Here is a 16778-nt window from a genome sequence, read left to right on the forward strand (position 1 = left end):
AGTCAACAGCCCTGGAGGTATTTAAAAGGTACAGGGTATGGTTAAGGGGTGGACCTGGCAGTGCTGGGTTAAGGCTTTGATTCCATGTTCTTAGAGGTCTTTTCCTGAAGCTTTGGCTTTGCTCCATTACAACATCTTTACTAGCATGTGTTTCCAGAAAATTCCAGACTGTATCACTTGAGGCATCATCTGAATTTTAAGACTTTTGGAACAAGGTTTAGGTTTACCCGGGTCAAACATTTTTCTCAATTCCATGTGAATTGATTAGATTTGACTACAGAAGTTTATTTAAAGAGCCTTGAAGAACTTGATTTCTCCATGTCTCCCTAGCACACACAGCACCTGTACAAGGCCATCTTTTTCCATCAAGACTATGAGTCCAGTTCAGAAATTCCAGTGATGAAAGTTGACCAAAAGGCATCCATGCCTATCTCAGGCGGTGAAGGAAAACATTTAGAGATGTGGTTCCATAACAAGAAGAAAAGTCTGCATAGCCACAAAGAGCCTACACCACCTTCCCCCAAAAGCCTGTGCTCCTGGACCCCATTCCCACTGTCAGGCTGCAATCTGACCATCTGAAAGATACCACAACTTTCCTTTCTGGTTGCTTTACTTTTTAAATAAATCAATCCCCTGAGCTGGTGGACAGCCTTCCATCACACCAGGGCCAGCACCTGGTGGGGGTAGCAGGTAGCAAGGTCCAACTTCCAGCCACAGTGCAGGATTAGCTCAACTTGGGCCAAGAGGTTCCCCACCCTACAGAGTTCATTTGCATCTGCCTTCATTATGTGGCAACTAAAAAAAGAAAGTGGCTTGGATGTTTCTTGAGAAAAGCTGCACCTGAAAGCCTGTTTCAGCACTTTGTTCAAAAATTGCCTCAGTTTACCACCTTGTGACAAGTTCAATACAAGCAACTTTACCCCACAAAAAAAACCCAATTCAGCATTCACCATACTCTGTATTTCTCCAAAAGGAAATGCAACCTGTAATGGTCCATATTAATATGCTTTTAGTAAACTTAATAAGCTGAAATCTTGTTAAAAGGTCTGCAAGGCAACATAAAACATGGATTTTGGCCACACTTCCCTTTTCCCCCATCCACATAACCTCATTTACAGGAGAGCTGCCCTCAACGAGCAGGAATCATAGTGCAGTGCCAATGTCCCGACAAGGACTGGAAGAGAGAAATTTTAAGGAACCATCCCCCAAACTCAGGAAGCAGATTTTGTTTTCTCACATTATCGAATTTACAACAAGTCTGCCATTCACTTCAAATACAGACCTTGGAAAACAAAAGGGAACCTCTCAAATCCTTAAGGAGATCAATTCATGACTGACAAGGGCCACTTCGTGTTTTCACTCACCACGCTTCACGTCTGCAGCTTCTGATTTAGGAAAATTTGAGATGACACCAGCCAATTGACTCATGCAGGATTCGCAGAGCCTGAGTGCATTACGAACATCCCACAGAGAAGCTGTTTCGATTTTGGATGGAATACACAATTAAGTTGAGCAGTTTTTAAAGCACACCCTTGGATGTCACCTTCAGGAGAGCTACAGGAAATTAATCATAATGGCATTTATCACTTTTTAGCCTGCTCTTCTAATCCCGGCTGTGTGCTCACGCTAAGTTTCCGCAGCAGCCTGTACTGCAGAGGTGGCTGCCTGAGCCAGAACCTACACTTCAGGCAGTGTAGTAGATCTAAATGAAGAGCTCCAACTTTATATAGCTTATAAATTACAGGATCTACATTTCATTCAGCTTTTCTGGTCGATGTTAACTTCAAGTTGTGTAATCAAACACCAAAACACCCCCACACATACAGGCAAAACGTGCAAATGTTACCACTGACAGATCAGAGTAGGCAATTCAAGAGTTAATCCTCGAGCGGTGTCCTCAAATAACCCTACGGTGGCTTGATATTACAGCTGAACATGCTGCCTCTAGTGCTTCCAGCTACTGCTATCAAACGCTCTGTAGCAACTCTCCCTGCTGCTGCAGCTATGGCAGTCACTAACAACACCGAAATGCAATTAAAGCTGGCATTTCCAGCCTCATCCCGCTCCCCTGGGAGCTGCAGCCTTTCCTCCTCTCAGCACTGCAGCACCCTGGCAGAGCCAACTGCGGCCCTGGCAAGGGAAGGGCTTGGAAGTCATCTTGGCACTTCCCAAGGGCCAGCGAAACGCCAACCTTGTATCATCTGCCTCCCGAACCGCTCCATTTCCCTGCTAAATCTCAGCCTTTCCCATGCTGCGGACACAGCCGATTGTGTAAACCAAATTACAGCAAGGGAAGGGCTTGGAAGTCATCTTGGCACTTCCCAAGGGCCATCGAAACACAAACCTTCCGTATCATCTGCCTCCCGAACCGCTCCATTTCCCTGCTAAATCTCAGCCTTTCCCATGTTGCGGACACAGCCGATTGTGTAAACCAAATTACAGCAGCGGTAATTCCTCCGTTCCTCCTCTGTTGACATTTACACGGGCAATTTATCGCCTGCTAAAATTACCGCTTCCCCCATCCAATCCCAGAGGGATCGCTGCTCGGGGCGGAACGCTGCTGTGCGAGCAGATGCCATCTTTCACACACCAACAGCAAAGCCTCAGCTCCATTTTACACTGCAAGCCTCCTAATATTCAAACAACTCGTGATTTCAAACTACGTTCTGCCATAACAATTACCTTTACTATTTACAGGTCCATATTGAAGTTACTGCTTTTTCTGCCCCTTCTTGCTTTTCAAGCAAAGCGGAAGGGGCAGAGGCATTTTTTTAAGCTGAATACAATCACCTGGAAGCCTTTCCATACAAATCTAACCCTGAGTGGTCATTTTGTTCCATCATCATTTTTTTTTTGATACCTGCATGCCGCAGTCAGACCATGACTACTTCTGCCTGCAGCATGGTCTGCTCTACACCTACGCACACAAAAGAAGTTGATTTATTTGTCCGGGGAAGAAAATGGGTAAGTTCCCTATTATTAACTGGATTTTCCCCTCAGAGCCATAAACTGCCCAGGACAGCATTTTCAGATGACCAGTCCAAACATGTAAAATTCAGAAAGAGAATTCCTGTTTCTGCAAGTACATTCGTAAAACCAGCAGCACAACTTATACAAACAGCAGAAAAGAAATCAGGCTGAGACAAAGACCTACAGCTGAAGCAGCTGATCCAAACAATACCTTCCTGCTTATCTTAAATCCATCTGTTCAATATAATACAGAGAATCCCAATAATAAGGTACTTTACAAGATGATCTAAGAAATTTCTTCTTTCCTACAGGCATTTGTGGCCTGAATTTGCACATCTTTCTATAAGCAGAAACAGAATGAAACTGAGCACAAAGCATTTTTGGCACCTCTACCCTGCTTTTTAGAGAGGCTGTTACTCTGAAAAGATTCAGAAAATCTTAAGTCCTGCTTGATTTATTTCCAAGCAAATCCATTATATTTGGGATATTAAGTTATGACCAAAATACAATTACGAAGATTCTTTTTAGTGAAGGCAGTAACTTTATAAAATTTTATGCTTCATCATGCACAAGACAGATTTCTTCCAGAATCAAATCTCAAACAGCTGATCCACTTTGGTCACTTCCCAACTAACAGTAATGGAAGTCAAGTTCCTCTGCTGCGAAACTCAGATCTTGGGATGAAATCCATCTGATTTTGACTCGGAGCCTTGCTGAGACAAGCACACTTACATAATGGAATTTAACTTTCTTAGACCAATTTAAGCCTGAACACAACCCAACAGAGACATTCTTGCGTGATTTTGTCTCACATCATGCCACAACCTGCATGCTGTATCCACAGATAGTCAGTCTTCTTCACCAAAAAACAACTCCAGAAGCTCCTGGCAAATACTCTGTCTGCATCTCAGAACGTATGACTACCTGGGAATTCATGAGGCTTCCACTGTGATCTCTCCCATCAGCAAAGAATAAGAGTTTCACATATGAAAGGCTTGATGGTGGTGTTGAAAGATAGAGGGAGTGTATTCAAACAAGCAGACTCCTGAATTTTCTATTCTGAGCACTATTATACCAGAATACCACTCCCAACATCTAGTTTACCTGACAACAGCACTGGGATAAGATTAAAATTTAATGTAAGTAAAATAAACAAGGCCTTAGCACGAATCCAGTACAATTTGCAGACTCTGTTTCACAAATCCCCAGGGAGGGTGTGCCCACCCTTCACTGCACACACTTGTAACCTGAGAGACCCACGGCATTGTCGAATCAACAGCTGTAGGGAAAAGCTCACTGCTTGACATATATCATCAAAACCTGGTTATTTCAGCACCTAACAGAGAGACATGGGAAAAAGAGCTCCTCATTTTATGACACCTTCATCCCAAACGCTGTAGTTACAGGAGGAGCATCCAACTTTCCAGAGCAGGTCACCTAAGCATTTAGGGTCAACCTATGAAACTATAAAGATTTTACAACTCACCAAAGTTAGCCTCCCTAATTCCAGGGTCAAGATTAATGTTAATAGCAAAACAATGTCGTTCTCTAATTACAAAAGGAAATGTAGAAAGCATTTCCTTCCAATCCTTCAGATTCTGGAATTATTCCCCACTTTAATGAGCATTACCTCTATACAATGCAGCATTTCCCCCAAAAGAAACGTACTTCCTTTTCTACCACCCAAACACTTGTCCTAAAATGAGATAATATCCTTTCTTACCCAGGGTTCAAGTGATATCCTCACCATCATAATACAAAGCAAGACTTAAACAAAAGTTTCCCTGAAGTCTCAGTCCCCATCCTACTACACTTTAGGAGGCACATTTGGGGAAGCAGAGGACAGTTTATATCTCACAGGTTAACCTTCCTGCTTTTCTAACAGCTTTACAAGATGGAAGTAGGACCCCAAAGGCCCATTTCTACTGCTTGAACTTCTACCTAAGTATTTGCTGAGAAATGTAATGACAATGAAAGGAAAATTCCAGTAAACCAGATTTTTTCACCCACTCTTAACTCTATGCTCCTACAACTTGTAGTTCTCCTAATAAAATTGGTCTTGTCCTATCAAGCCCAATTCCACACTAGTCCCAGAAAATTTAGTTAAAGAAGTTCAGCAGTAGGTCTTAACAGTTAGGTAACATTTTGGTCATCCTTTCCACGAGTACTATTGCTCACATCACGAACCAAACTAACATTATACTACTTCTCTGTTTCTCCTCAGCTGGTCCTGCACTCTACTAATATCTGATTTCCTGACTGCTGCTTGTCAGCATCAACAGATGAAGGACCAAAGCTCAACAGTACAACCAGTCCCCACCACAGACTTCCAAAGGACAGAATTTCAAGCATTCCCCCTTCCCACTTACACTGCCCATTGCTTTGCTCCCACCAGTGCTCAAAGAAGAAAACATAACACACAAGACAATGAACACACTGCAACAAGTGATGTCATACGGACTGTGCAAACTGATCAATCTACTACACACTGTTCTGTTTATGGACTGGACAAATTCATCAATCCCTTTAACACCAACCTGGCCGCAGCTATGAACAAAATGCAAGAAAAAGCTCTCCTTATTTAGGCCTTTTTTTATATTAAAAAAAAGCTTTTCTAAAGGGTTCTTTATGCTGTATGTCATGTAAGACAAATTACTGATATAGTCACTGCTTTCAATGTAAAAACCTCATCTATATCAGAGTAGTATCTCTCTGTAACATCTTTTTTTTCCCCCAACCACACATTATCTTCCACATTGATCTATGCTTTTAAGTTTGATCGATTAGCACCGCCTGTACTACAGCTTGTTCCCCTCCTGCTTCAAGAACCCGAATGCTGAAACATCTGAAACCGGTCTCCATCAAAGACAGCGAATGCAGGATCACACCTTTTGCTATGAGCAAAACCCTCTATCAGCTGCTGCAGACTCGTGCTGGACGCTTCCAGGAAGTTCGTCCCAGCGGGATTGTCCCAGCAGCGCCGTGCTGGGAACAGCCCGGAGCGGCCCCTCGGGAACAGCGGCTGCGCTGCCGCCGCCGCCCCGACACCTCCACGGGGGCAGAACGGGCAACAGACCCGCCTGGCCTCCCCAGCACTTCAAACTGGTTCTAAAGCTCACAACCACCGAGGCTCGGAAAGTGCTCTGAGACCCAACATCAGCGTGTCAACCTCAGCACTGAGTGCCATGTCCAGTCTGCTTAAACAGCTCCTAGGGACGGTGGCTCCATCACCTCCCTGGGCTGCCCATTCCAGTATCCGGTCACTCTTTCTGACAATCAATTCTCCCTGGTGTCCAACCCAAACCTCCCCCGGCACAGCTGAAGATCATGTCCTCATGTCCTATCGCTGGTTGTCGGGGAGCAGAGCCCACTCGCACCTGGCTGCACCCTCCTGTCAGGGACTTGGGAGAGCGACGAGGCCCCTCTGAGCCTCCTCTGAGCCTCCTTTCCTCCGGGCTGAGCTGCCCCGGCCGCTCCTCACCGGACCCGCGCTCCAGCTCCGCTGCCCTTCTCCGGGCTCGCTCCGTACGGAGCGCTGGGCGGAGCCGGAGCCCAGCACAGCCGGGCCGGCGGGGAAGGAGCCCTCTCCGCAGCTCCCCCGATCCCGCTCTGCCGGGCTGCGCTCGGGGAGTGCGGGGGGCGAAACTTCCTATTAAGGGCACGGCGGCCGCGGGCCCGCAGCTCTGCGGCGCCGCCATGGCGGGGCCTCCCTCGCTCCCTCCCTCGGGCCGCGGCTGCGCGCTCGGGGCGGCGGGAAGCGCCGCTGCCTCCGCTGCACCTGCCGCCGCCGCCGCCGCCGCCGCGGGGGAGGGCGATGCGGCCGCACTCGCCCGCACCCCCGCCGCGAAACCCGCGCCGCGCTCACCCACGCTCCGGTAGCCCAGGATCGCGATCTTGCGGGACTTGGACGGCGGCATCTTCTCCCCCGCCCGGCCCCGAACCACATCAAGGGCGGCGGCTGCGGCGGAGGGCGGCGGCGGGCGGCTGTGGGGGCGCGGGGCGCGGCGCCAGCGACATGCGGGGGGCGCGGGGGGAGCGGCGGCGGCCGGAGCGCGCTCGGGACGCGCGGCGCTGGCAGCGGCGGGGCCGCACCACGTGACCGCCGCCGCCGCGCGCCGGCCCCGCGTACGCACCTGCGCGTCACAGGAAAAAACTGCCTGCGTCACACCCCCCGTGCCGCCCGCCCATTGGCCGGGGCGGCGGCGGCGGCGGGCGGGGATTGGCTGGGGAGCGGCAACAGCCGCGTTCGAAGGGGAGGGGGCGGGGCCGGGCGGGCAAGGGCGAGCGGGGACGGAGGTGGGGGGGGGGAGAGGCGCGCGCCGAGGCCCCGCGCGCGTGCGCGCGCAGCGTGCGGCGGTTGGTGCGTCCCGCGCGCGCCGCCCGGGCCCGGCCGCGCGCTCCCTCAGCTCCGTCATACCCGTCCTCGTCCCTTATCCCTGTCCTGGTCCCTATCCCCATCCCTGGCCCCGTCTCTTATCCCTGTCCCGTCCCCGAGCTCCGTCACCTTAGTCATCCCGATCCCTGTCCCCGTCCTTTATCCCTGTCCTTGTCCCTATCCCTGTCCTTGTCCCCGTCCCCTTCCCTTTTCCCTGTCCTGGTCCCTATCCCTATCCCCGTCTCAGTCCCGTCCCCGGACCCGGCCCAATCCCGTCTCTGCCTCCATCCCTGTCCCCGTCTCCTTCCTCATCTCCTTCCTCATCCCCATCTCAGTCCCTATCCCCGTGCATATCCCTGTTCTTATCCCCATCCCTGTTCCTATCACTGTCCTAGTCCCTATTCCCGTCCCTATCACCATCCCAGTCCCGTCCCCCGCCCCTGCCCAATCCCATCCCTGTCTCCATCCCTGTCCCCATCTCCTTCCCCATCACAGTCCCCATCCCCATGGCCATCCCTATTCCTCTCCCCATCCCTGTCCCCGTCTCCTTCCCCATCCCAGGGGCTGCTCCCTGGGCAGTGGGATCTGGCAGTGGGATCTGGCAGATCTGGCGCTGTCCCTCCCGTGTCCCCGCAGCTCCAGGGTACTGTGCCGGGAAAAGCCGCTCGGCTGGGTTTGTTTGAATTTGTTTGAATTTATCTCGGTGCCTCTTCAGATGATTTATGGAGAAACCTTGGGTCCCAGCGTGGATAAAGTGTTGGGAATTGCATGGAAGGGAAGGCAGCGTTTGGGAGCTTGGGAATTGCTAACTGTGAGATCCAAGCGGTGGGGAGTTTTCCACTGTGAAAAGAGGGCTGCATGTACTGGTGGTGACTGCAACACTTGATGGATGCAGAATTAAAGGGAGAAAAGACACTAAGACAGGAAAGTCATATTTCCCCCCTCTACTACTGATTTTGAGCACTTTGGGTTAATACAAACTCTTTACACATTTTCTTGAAAAATGAATGTTAGTTAGAATTACTTTTTTTTAAATGTGCATCTTATCTTTTTGGGGAACACTGACACCTAAGACGCAGTTATGTCAGGGTACAACAAACCAAACTAGCAACTGGATGATGTTAAGGGACATGGATTGGCTTCTCCCTGGTCTCACCCATCCATTCCCACATATTCATCTACCCTGGTGAGAGGGCGGGGAACTAAAGCAAAAGAAAGCCATTTGTACACAAAAGTGATTCGCTTCTGGAGGAGCAGACGGGCTTTCAGGAGATACCTGCATTTTTTGGGATAGTCTAATTATACCCTTTGTCTTCTGGATTATGGGGTTTTACAGGACAAGTGCTGGTGACCTGTTAAACAGCAGGAATAACAGCTTCCAGTGAATAGGTACATGATGGAAGGATAGTTATTTTGTGAGGAAACACGGGGGGTTTGTACTTTCTCAGTGATGGCTGTGGTGATACAACTCTGCATGCTCATTCTCTGTGTCCAGCCTTGTCTTTTCCACTCACTACAGCAGATTCCCACCTCATCACAGCCCTCAAGCATCATTCCATAGGGATTGGTGGGATGTGGGGAGCCTGCAAAAAGGCAGCAGCCTGTGGAAATCCAGCATTTGTGCACAGGGATCCTGTTCAAAGCTCCCCAAGAGGTGCACAGGGACAGCCCTGCCTGATGTACAGCACCAGATTCCTTTGTCTCGTGTCTTGTAACAGACACAATTGTTTGAAGCACATGAGGGCTGCAGTAGCCATGATCCTGCAGGTCCAACCCTTGGAGCTGTGCCATCATCTTTACATTCACTCCCTCTGGAACCATGCCGTGGTCCAAAATTTGGGCTTTTTACTGAGCCAGAAGACTGAGAAGACTGAGGTAAGAATTACCTTCCAGTGCCATACATGGATTTGGAAAAATAGCTGATGTTTGTGGTAGTTATGCTTTCAATTTCCATCTCCTTACAGTTCTTATTACTTGCCTGTCATATTTTGGCACTTGGATTTTTACTCTGGTGAAACCTAACTTGTATTTTCAGGATATATATCCATACCCCTCCACATGGTCAGAGTGGTGAGAATCACCATTTTTTTCATTTATGGGAGTTTCTGGTTTTGTTCCTTCCTCTTCTTTTGATTAGGTCTTTTCCCTTACTCTCTTTTTCTTATCCCACTCTCCTTTTGAAGCTGTGTCTATTTATTTATCTGGTTTCTGTTAACTTGCCCCTGGCTCATTCTGTGCTTGTTTAGGGGAGTTCACTAATGCAGGGTTTCTGTTCCTCCCCCTTATTGCCTTAAATTGCAATGGAGTTGTCTCACCTTAGGATGCTTGTCAGCAGCAACACAGAACTCATCCATTCTGGGCATGGGTTTGTTTTGAAGAAAAATCTTTAACTTGCCTTTCTTCACTGTTCCTTTGGAGGGAATTGGCTAATAATCCTTCCTCCAGCAGGATCCTGCAAGTGCTTCATTTTGTCTTGGCTGGGACGCTGGGAATACAGGGAAATAGAGAGCTTTCAGGGGAGTTGGTTGTTTTTCCCTGCTCTAGGGCTGGGTGACAGTGCTGATGGCCTTTGGCAGCACTCTGGGACATTGCTACTCAAGAGGCAGCAGCTTAAGCAGAGGTGAGAGGATCTGGACTGTGGTGAGGCTGTTACTACATTTCTCCTGCCCAGGTCAAGTCTAAACACTTCTGGAGTGCTTTGAGCAGAGGGACAGCCCACCTTTGGCTCTGAATGTCTAATCCAGGCATTGTGCATTATCTGAACTCTTCTTGTTGGTACATTTAGGGCTGAACAGGCTCACACACCAAGTACCCCTTTGCTGAAATCCTCTCCCCCTGTAGCAACCCAGGTGTGATTCTCAGGTTGTGTTTTCCCAGGGCAGCATTCCACAGCATTGGCTGCATTAGGAATTAGGGTTGTGTCTGTACATTCCCTGCTCCTGCTGCAGCCTCCTCACGTCTGCAGTGTTTGCAAATTGAGCTCCAAAGCAGTTCAGAGGTGGGACAAGTGACATACCCTGTGTGCCTCTGCACTGGCCGTGCTCCAGCCCTTCTCCCTGTCTCCCTCTGCCAGGTACTCCCTCATCAAACCCAGCCTTGGGACCAGGTCAGATGGTAAATGACATTAATGTTACTATAAACTGTTTGCTCAAAGAAAGCAACACCTCAGATGTGGTTCTGAAAGACAAGACACCAAGGGGGAAAACAGCAAGCAGGGTGGAGTAAGCGTCAGTGGGGAGATGAGGATGCTGAGGCTGGACAAACAGTGCATGGCTTTCTTTTGTTGCCTGTATCTACTTTTTCTGATGGAGAAAGAACCACTATAGATATAATATAGTAAAGGAAACTCAACAGCCAAGTATTTTTACACTAACCCAGCACATGCAAACCCACAGCCATCCAGCTACTCAGCTCCAAGTGCAGAACAGCTCTGACTTGTACCTTCAATTCCTGCAGCAGCAATTACCAGCACAATTACCTGCTCTGTCCTTCAGCAAAGCAGGACCTTCCCAAGGAGTGGTTTGAAGTGTGTCCAGTGTTTGCACTGGGCATGCTTCCACAGGCGCAGCACAGCCCTTGCTGCCTGCAGAGGTTACAAAGTACATCCACTTCAGCCTTGCACTTGTTTCTGCTCCCTCCTGCCTTTTCACAGTGATTCTATTTTGCAATATTCAGCTAGAAACGCTGGCAAAAAGTTAGTAGAAGCAAATCAAGGGACTAATTCAGTTCAGAGGGGCTGCTGACACCATGGGTTGGTGCCCTACAGGTCCTGGTGTGCAGCTGGCAGGGACACACATTCCATAGGGTTTTTTTAAAGTAATGAGTTCGATGTGTCAGTACAGGTCACCTCCTGCCCATTCACCACAGCAGGAACAGGTCTGACTGCAACCACCAGAAAACAAATGAGTACCAAGAAAGTGACTTTCAAAACCACATTTAAATTAAGTCCTGAAGTGAAGAGTAAAGAGCAGTGTCTGCAGAACATTCTTTTTGCATAAATGCATTATGTGGGTACAAGGGTAGCATTAAATTATCCGGAATGGCATTTTCCTCTGGAAATTACCCTTAATAAGTGTTCAATATGGGTGAAAGTTCACAGAAACTGTAGAAGTAAACTGGTTACTTCTAAAGCTGCTGGAGAGCTCAGTGGGAGCAGATACAAGGCCTGCTGTGAGACAGGATTAAGCATGTGTGCTTTCACTTCTAGTTGGACCAAAACTGAAAAACTCCAACTTACCCTATGCTCCTTCCAAAAATGGCAAGAAGTGTTCTCCATGTGCAGTCTTGGAACTGCTTCAGTCAGATTCCTCCTGTCTGCCATGAGGACAAGTGCTCAGGCCCTGGAAATCAAGGCTTGTTCTTCCAGTTTTACTCCAACATTTCTAGCACAAGAGCATCCCTTAATAAAAGATTAATAGGCCTTAGATACACAACAATTGAATTCACTTCCTAGCAAACTGCAAATACCATCTGATGTCAGACCCTTTACCTAAAGGATTCCAGAAGTAAAACAGGAAAACGTTTTTCATCAATGTCAGCAAAGGGTGATTTTTCCTCAGTTCAGAGCATCTCTAGGTACTGAAAAAAAATGAGGGCTGAAGTCTACTAAAAAACATTTTCTTACACCTAAACAGTTAAAAATATCCAGAGTAGGTAAAAGCCCTTCAGAATAATTATCTTTCACAGACAGACATCTCTTGCTGTGCAAGGAAATGCACAGGAAAGCAAAGGCATCAATCACACATTATTACAGTCCTGCTGGTTAAAATAGAAACCATTTCTTCACCTGCACTGCTGAACAGGCTTTCAGGAGTCACAGGGGACGTTTACTGACCCCTCCATCTGCAGCATGGTCCTGTCTGTGACAAGAAAAGGAGCTTCTGGAGCTATTGCTGTACTCTCAGATCTGTAAGTAGTGCTTGCTGCCCATCCAGAGGAGAGAATGCACAAGAACTGGAATCTAATGACATTTTATTAATTGTCTTTCATGCCTGAGATCTCTAATGATCTACGTGAAGAGCCCTGGACTGAAGCTTTAGTTACACTACCCCTTTAATCTGGACCATGCAGCAGCACTGCTGAGTCACCCCTCCTCTCTCCACCCTCATTTACTTACTCCTGTCCCTCCCTTATGCTGGAACAAGCATTTTTCTAGCTCTGTAGAAAACTGATCTGTATTAAAAACGACATGATTTCTTTAGCTTTGTTTATCAGCACTGGCACTTGTGCCAGCACAAGCAGGGTGTATTTCGATGGCACCGCTATTTATTTGTGCTGGTGAGGGTCACATCACAGTTCTGTCACTCACAAATGCAGACTTCAGAGCTGAATTCCAGAAAGGGTGGAAAGTCTCTAAACACAGTTTTGTACCACTGAGGAGGCTGTTCTCCATGGTTTTGCTAGTCCTATGTCCACAACATGTCAACAGCAGTTGTAATAATGTGAAAATGGGAAGCCTGTATGTGGCTATCTGAAAACTGCAAATTCATTGTGGCTTTCTGCACATTGAAGTACACAGGCAGCCCCACAGCATCTGTATGAACAGGAACAGAGGGATTTGTGCTATAAAACAGATATAAAAAATTACCAGTGGTTCAACCCTTATCTTTAAAAATACCTTGACCAGAGGGCCGAAGAATGTGCTCATGCAGAGGAGTGATAGAGATGTCAGGATGCTTTTGGGCACCTCCCTCCCACCCCATCAGCCAGAGGAGGCTGCAGTGCCTGTGCTGGAGCAGAACCTTGTTTTCACAAAGCTGCATCCATGTGGTCTGTGTGGCATTTGCAGGTAGCACTACTGCCCACTTACCCTTAATCAGTTTCCTACCACAGATTCTCCCCTGCACCCACCCTACAAGAATGAGAGCCACTATTTGTACTTTGGATCACTCCATCTCCCACATGAGGATAATCAGAGCTGGGCTGGTGTCAGCTCTGAAGGCAGCAGCCAGCACCAGGTTGTTGCTCTTAGGACAAAGCAGCTGCTCCAGTTCAATACCACCTGGAATTGCAGGGAACAGAGTCAATATTTACCCAGTCAGAAAAGGTGCTGGAGGAAACAATGTTTTTCACAAGGTAAGAAAGTGGAAGAAAATCTAAGTGAACAGTTTCCATCGTGTACTACAGGAATATTTTTAGTCATGAATGATACCCTGTAAGAAGGAAGTTTTCACACATTTAGTTCAAAATTTAAATTCTTGTAGAAAGGGAAAAAGTTCTGAAGAAAGTTTTTCATTACTATTATATTTACATAAGCAAACTGAAAACTGTTCACCTTTTACCTCCATGTTTATGAATGAAAAAATAATGTATCCCTTTCCTGCATTATTCCAGTGCAGTATTCAGGCTAGAAACATGGTACAGAAGTCCTACCTACAGTATTCCATCAGCATAAGGCACCTTGAAATCCAGAGGAAAATAAGAATGTTCCTGGTTTGCACTAATCCCAATGCATGTACATTCATACATGCGAAAGAACTTGGCACGAACTGCTAAAACCAAACTGATGTTGTAGGGTTTAATTTCTTCCATCTACAAGAATCTACAATTATAAAAGTCTCATCTTCAAACTTTACAGTACATTTACATTAGCAAATACCCCACGGCATTCCTCACTCCTCCGCTTCTGTACAAATCATATACAATAAAAAGTTTCGGGTTTTCATTGTACAAACATCATTTTACACTTTAATACAGGTGAAAATATTGTCCTCTGGCACCTCATTTCCTCCGTGGTGCCTGTGTATGACAGGACAGAGCACTTTCAATCCATGCTTCCAAAATCTTCAGCTCAAGTAACACAGACTGGTGAACAGGGCACAGCTTCTGCAACTCCAAAGTTTTAAATAATGAGAAAAATCTCCCACTTGTTTGTATAACAATCAACAGTTTATTAATGGATATGGTGAAATTTTAGCTATCCACCAAAGATGTGTAAAAAATTGTCATGAAAGTAAAAATAAATAAAGCTGTTTTTAAATCAGTCTTGTTTTACATTTCAGTTCAGAATGCAACATTGAACACAAAACTGTCATTGAAGTTTTAAAGAAGTCTACCGATACCCAAATTACAGCTTTTATGACAAATCTAATGAGAACTGAAACTGATTTGGTTTTAGGTTTAAAGACTTTCACATTCAAATACAGTGTCTCGTTTAGCACAACACTTCCTTTGACAGTGATGGGCAACAGTGATGACATATTGCTGTATTTTGACATAAGGCACTATGATATGAATATGCCATACACTTGCCTTATGTCACATATATCCATTGCTGACCAGTGACTTCTGTCAAATACAAAATGAAAAAGTTTCAGAATACAGTGCATTTTAATGAAGGACATCATGTGAAGTCTTCCAGCAAATGTTTTGAAGACATTTTGAAATACGAGCCTACATTTTAACATAAGCTTTTGTCATGCTGCTTTTTTTGCGACATCACTGGGGGGAAGAGACTCATCATCCATCACTAAGTCCCAAAACACATTCTCAACCATCCTGCTCTGTTCCACTGCAGTCACTGCTCTTGAGACAAACGACCCAGAAACTCTGTTCAAGTTCTCCTACAAATGTTTACATTCACAGCAGTCATTCGCTCTCGTTCTCCTTTTGTTTGGCACCTGGGAACAGAAGAGGAAAGCAGCTGTCATTTCCTTGGCCACACAGAACTGGAGCAGCTCATTCCAATTGCTGCCACCTTCCCTTGATCACATTACCAGAATCAGAGTACTGAATACAACATTTATAAAGAATAAACTGCAGGATTGCTAAATGCCAACGTGAGACAGAGCGAGGGAGGCTCGAGACCATCACTGCTTTAATTTCATTGCTAAGCTGAAGTAACCCTTCTGGGAAGTTACTCCAGTGCCTTTGAAGATGCTCCCCAGCACATAAAAAAATTTGTTTAAAACCTCCCAACTAAAAGCCCACAGCCCAAACCAGTCCCTCAGCTTAGAGCCAAGCTTAATCATCGTAACAGCCCCCAGAAAATGAGTCCTGCTCGAGCACAAATGATGTAAGAATTTAGTTTAACTACACTTTGTTGAAAGACCCATTTTTCCTGGCTCAGAGGCAGATTTTGCTTACAGCAGGGATCTGAGAGACCTGTCCAGCAGGACTGTGCAGCATCTCAACTCTTCTCCAGATACTCAAACGTGTTGGGCAATGAGTGAACACTATAGTGAGCTTGGATGCAGCATCCAACTCTACAGAATAAGAATCTTTTGCCAGAAACCTGGAGTTGCTACTTGCATGTATAATCAAACACTGAAAGATTCATTAAATGCATCCAGTTTTCACATAACAACTGTTAATTTTTTCCCAAACACAGGCTGGTCTTAATTCCTGTCAGTCAATAAATTTTCCTTTCCAATCTGTGAAGAGAACTGGACAAGTGATTTATCTTGTGTTCTTGGGAGCAAAGTCATACTTCATACACTACAAATCAGATTTAAATGGCAGATATCCTCCCTGAATGAGACAAATTCTAGTCTAAAATTGAGCAGTTGCCTGTGGAAATGCAATCTGATATTTAACTGCTCCCCAAAAACCTTCCCTCCCCTCCTCTCTTCCAGTGGCACAATCCTGCCCTCTCTGTTGCTCTAACCCCTGTCCTCAGTACCAGACTGTTCTGTGGGCAGGTTCAGTGTGCCAGGCTGGCTGAACTGCAGCTTTTTTGCTGGCTCAGTTCCCTGTTAGCTCAGTGAGTTACAGCAGCTCAGGGATCTCCCTTTGCAATAATTCCAGAGCACTTTTAGCTCAGCTCAGACTTCCAACATAGGTGTACATGTAACTCCAGTACAACAAAGCTCTTGGTTTGCCAGCACCCAAGTGCATCTTTTCTGTCTCAGCTTTGCACCATTAGCACTAAAATCTGCTCTCCTGGGATCCTGCTACCCCCCAGTCATGGATGAAACTCCCTCCTCTGCCTGCAGAGGCACTGGCTGCTTGTTTTACACCTCCCTCTTCTTTCTCCAGGCAAGGATTCCATTTGACCCAGACCTCTGGGCTGATTTCTCATCCATGCTTTCATAGAGCTGGGTTCCTTGCTCTGCTCTTGCTCTTCCAGGTCATTAAAAGGAACCAGATGTACTGACACAACACCTCCAGCTGTAAGGCTGATTGCTTCTCTTCAGAACAGAAACATTTCTATTTAAACAAGGTACATTACCTTTTTTTTTTTTTTTGAAGCCTACAGAGGAAAAAACACTTTTCTGTAATTATGTTATCTATAATCTCCCTTTCTGTTAGGTAAGAAATTAAGAAATTTCAGTTAAGCTCATATATTGACCTTTTTTTTGAAGGATGTATCTGTCTCTATTTGTCTGATTTTTTTTTTTTTTTAGGCAAAACGGTAATAATCCTCAAGACATTTTGCCTTCTTCACAGAGCCAAAACAGGGCTTTGCTTTAGTTCTTGTGACACTGAAGTAATT

At 46.4% G+C, this 16778-nt stretch overlaps 2 protein-coding genes across 7 annotated transcripts in view; both read right to left on the reverse strand.

The window, feature by feature from the left end:
- The window catches only part of RHEB (Ras homolog, mTORC1 binding), a 38327-nt gene extending 31253 nt beyond the window's left edge, over positions 1-7074 (reverse strand). Inside the window, 1 exon segment of the mRNA NM_001245610.2 lies at positions 6836-7074. Coding sequence (NP_001232539.1) covers positions 6836-6887 — 52 coding nt within the window. The 5' untranslated portion in view covers positions 6888-7074.
- A 6774-nt stretch (positions 7075-13848) lies between these two features.
- Positions 13849-16778, reverse strand: part of PRKAG2 (protein kinase AMP-activated non-catalytic subunit gamma 2) — a 212164-nt gene continuing 209234 nt past the window's right edge. For all 6 annotated transcript variants that reach the window (XM_030264232.4, XM_012571382.5, XM_041714343.2 and 3 more), the window contains one exon: positions 13849-14964. In XM_030264232.4, coding sequence (XP_030120092.4) covers positions 14933-14964 — 32 coding nt within the window. In that variant the 3' untranslated portion in view covers positions 13849-14932. The remainder of the gene's footprint in view (positions 14965-16778) is intronic.

This window comes from Taeniopygia guttata, chromosome 2, assembly GCF_048771995.1.
Source record: "Taeniopygia guttata chromosome 2, bTaeGut7.mat, whole genome shotgun sequence".
Classification (NCBI taxonomy): Eukaryota; Metazoa; Chordata; class Aves; order Passeriformes; family Estrildidae; genus Taeniopygia; species Taeniopygia guttata.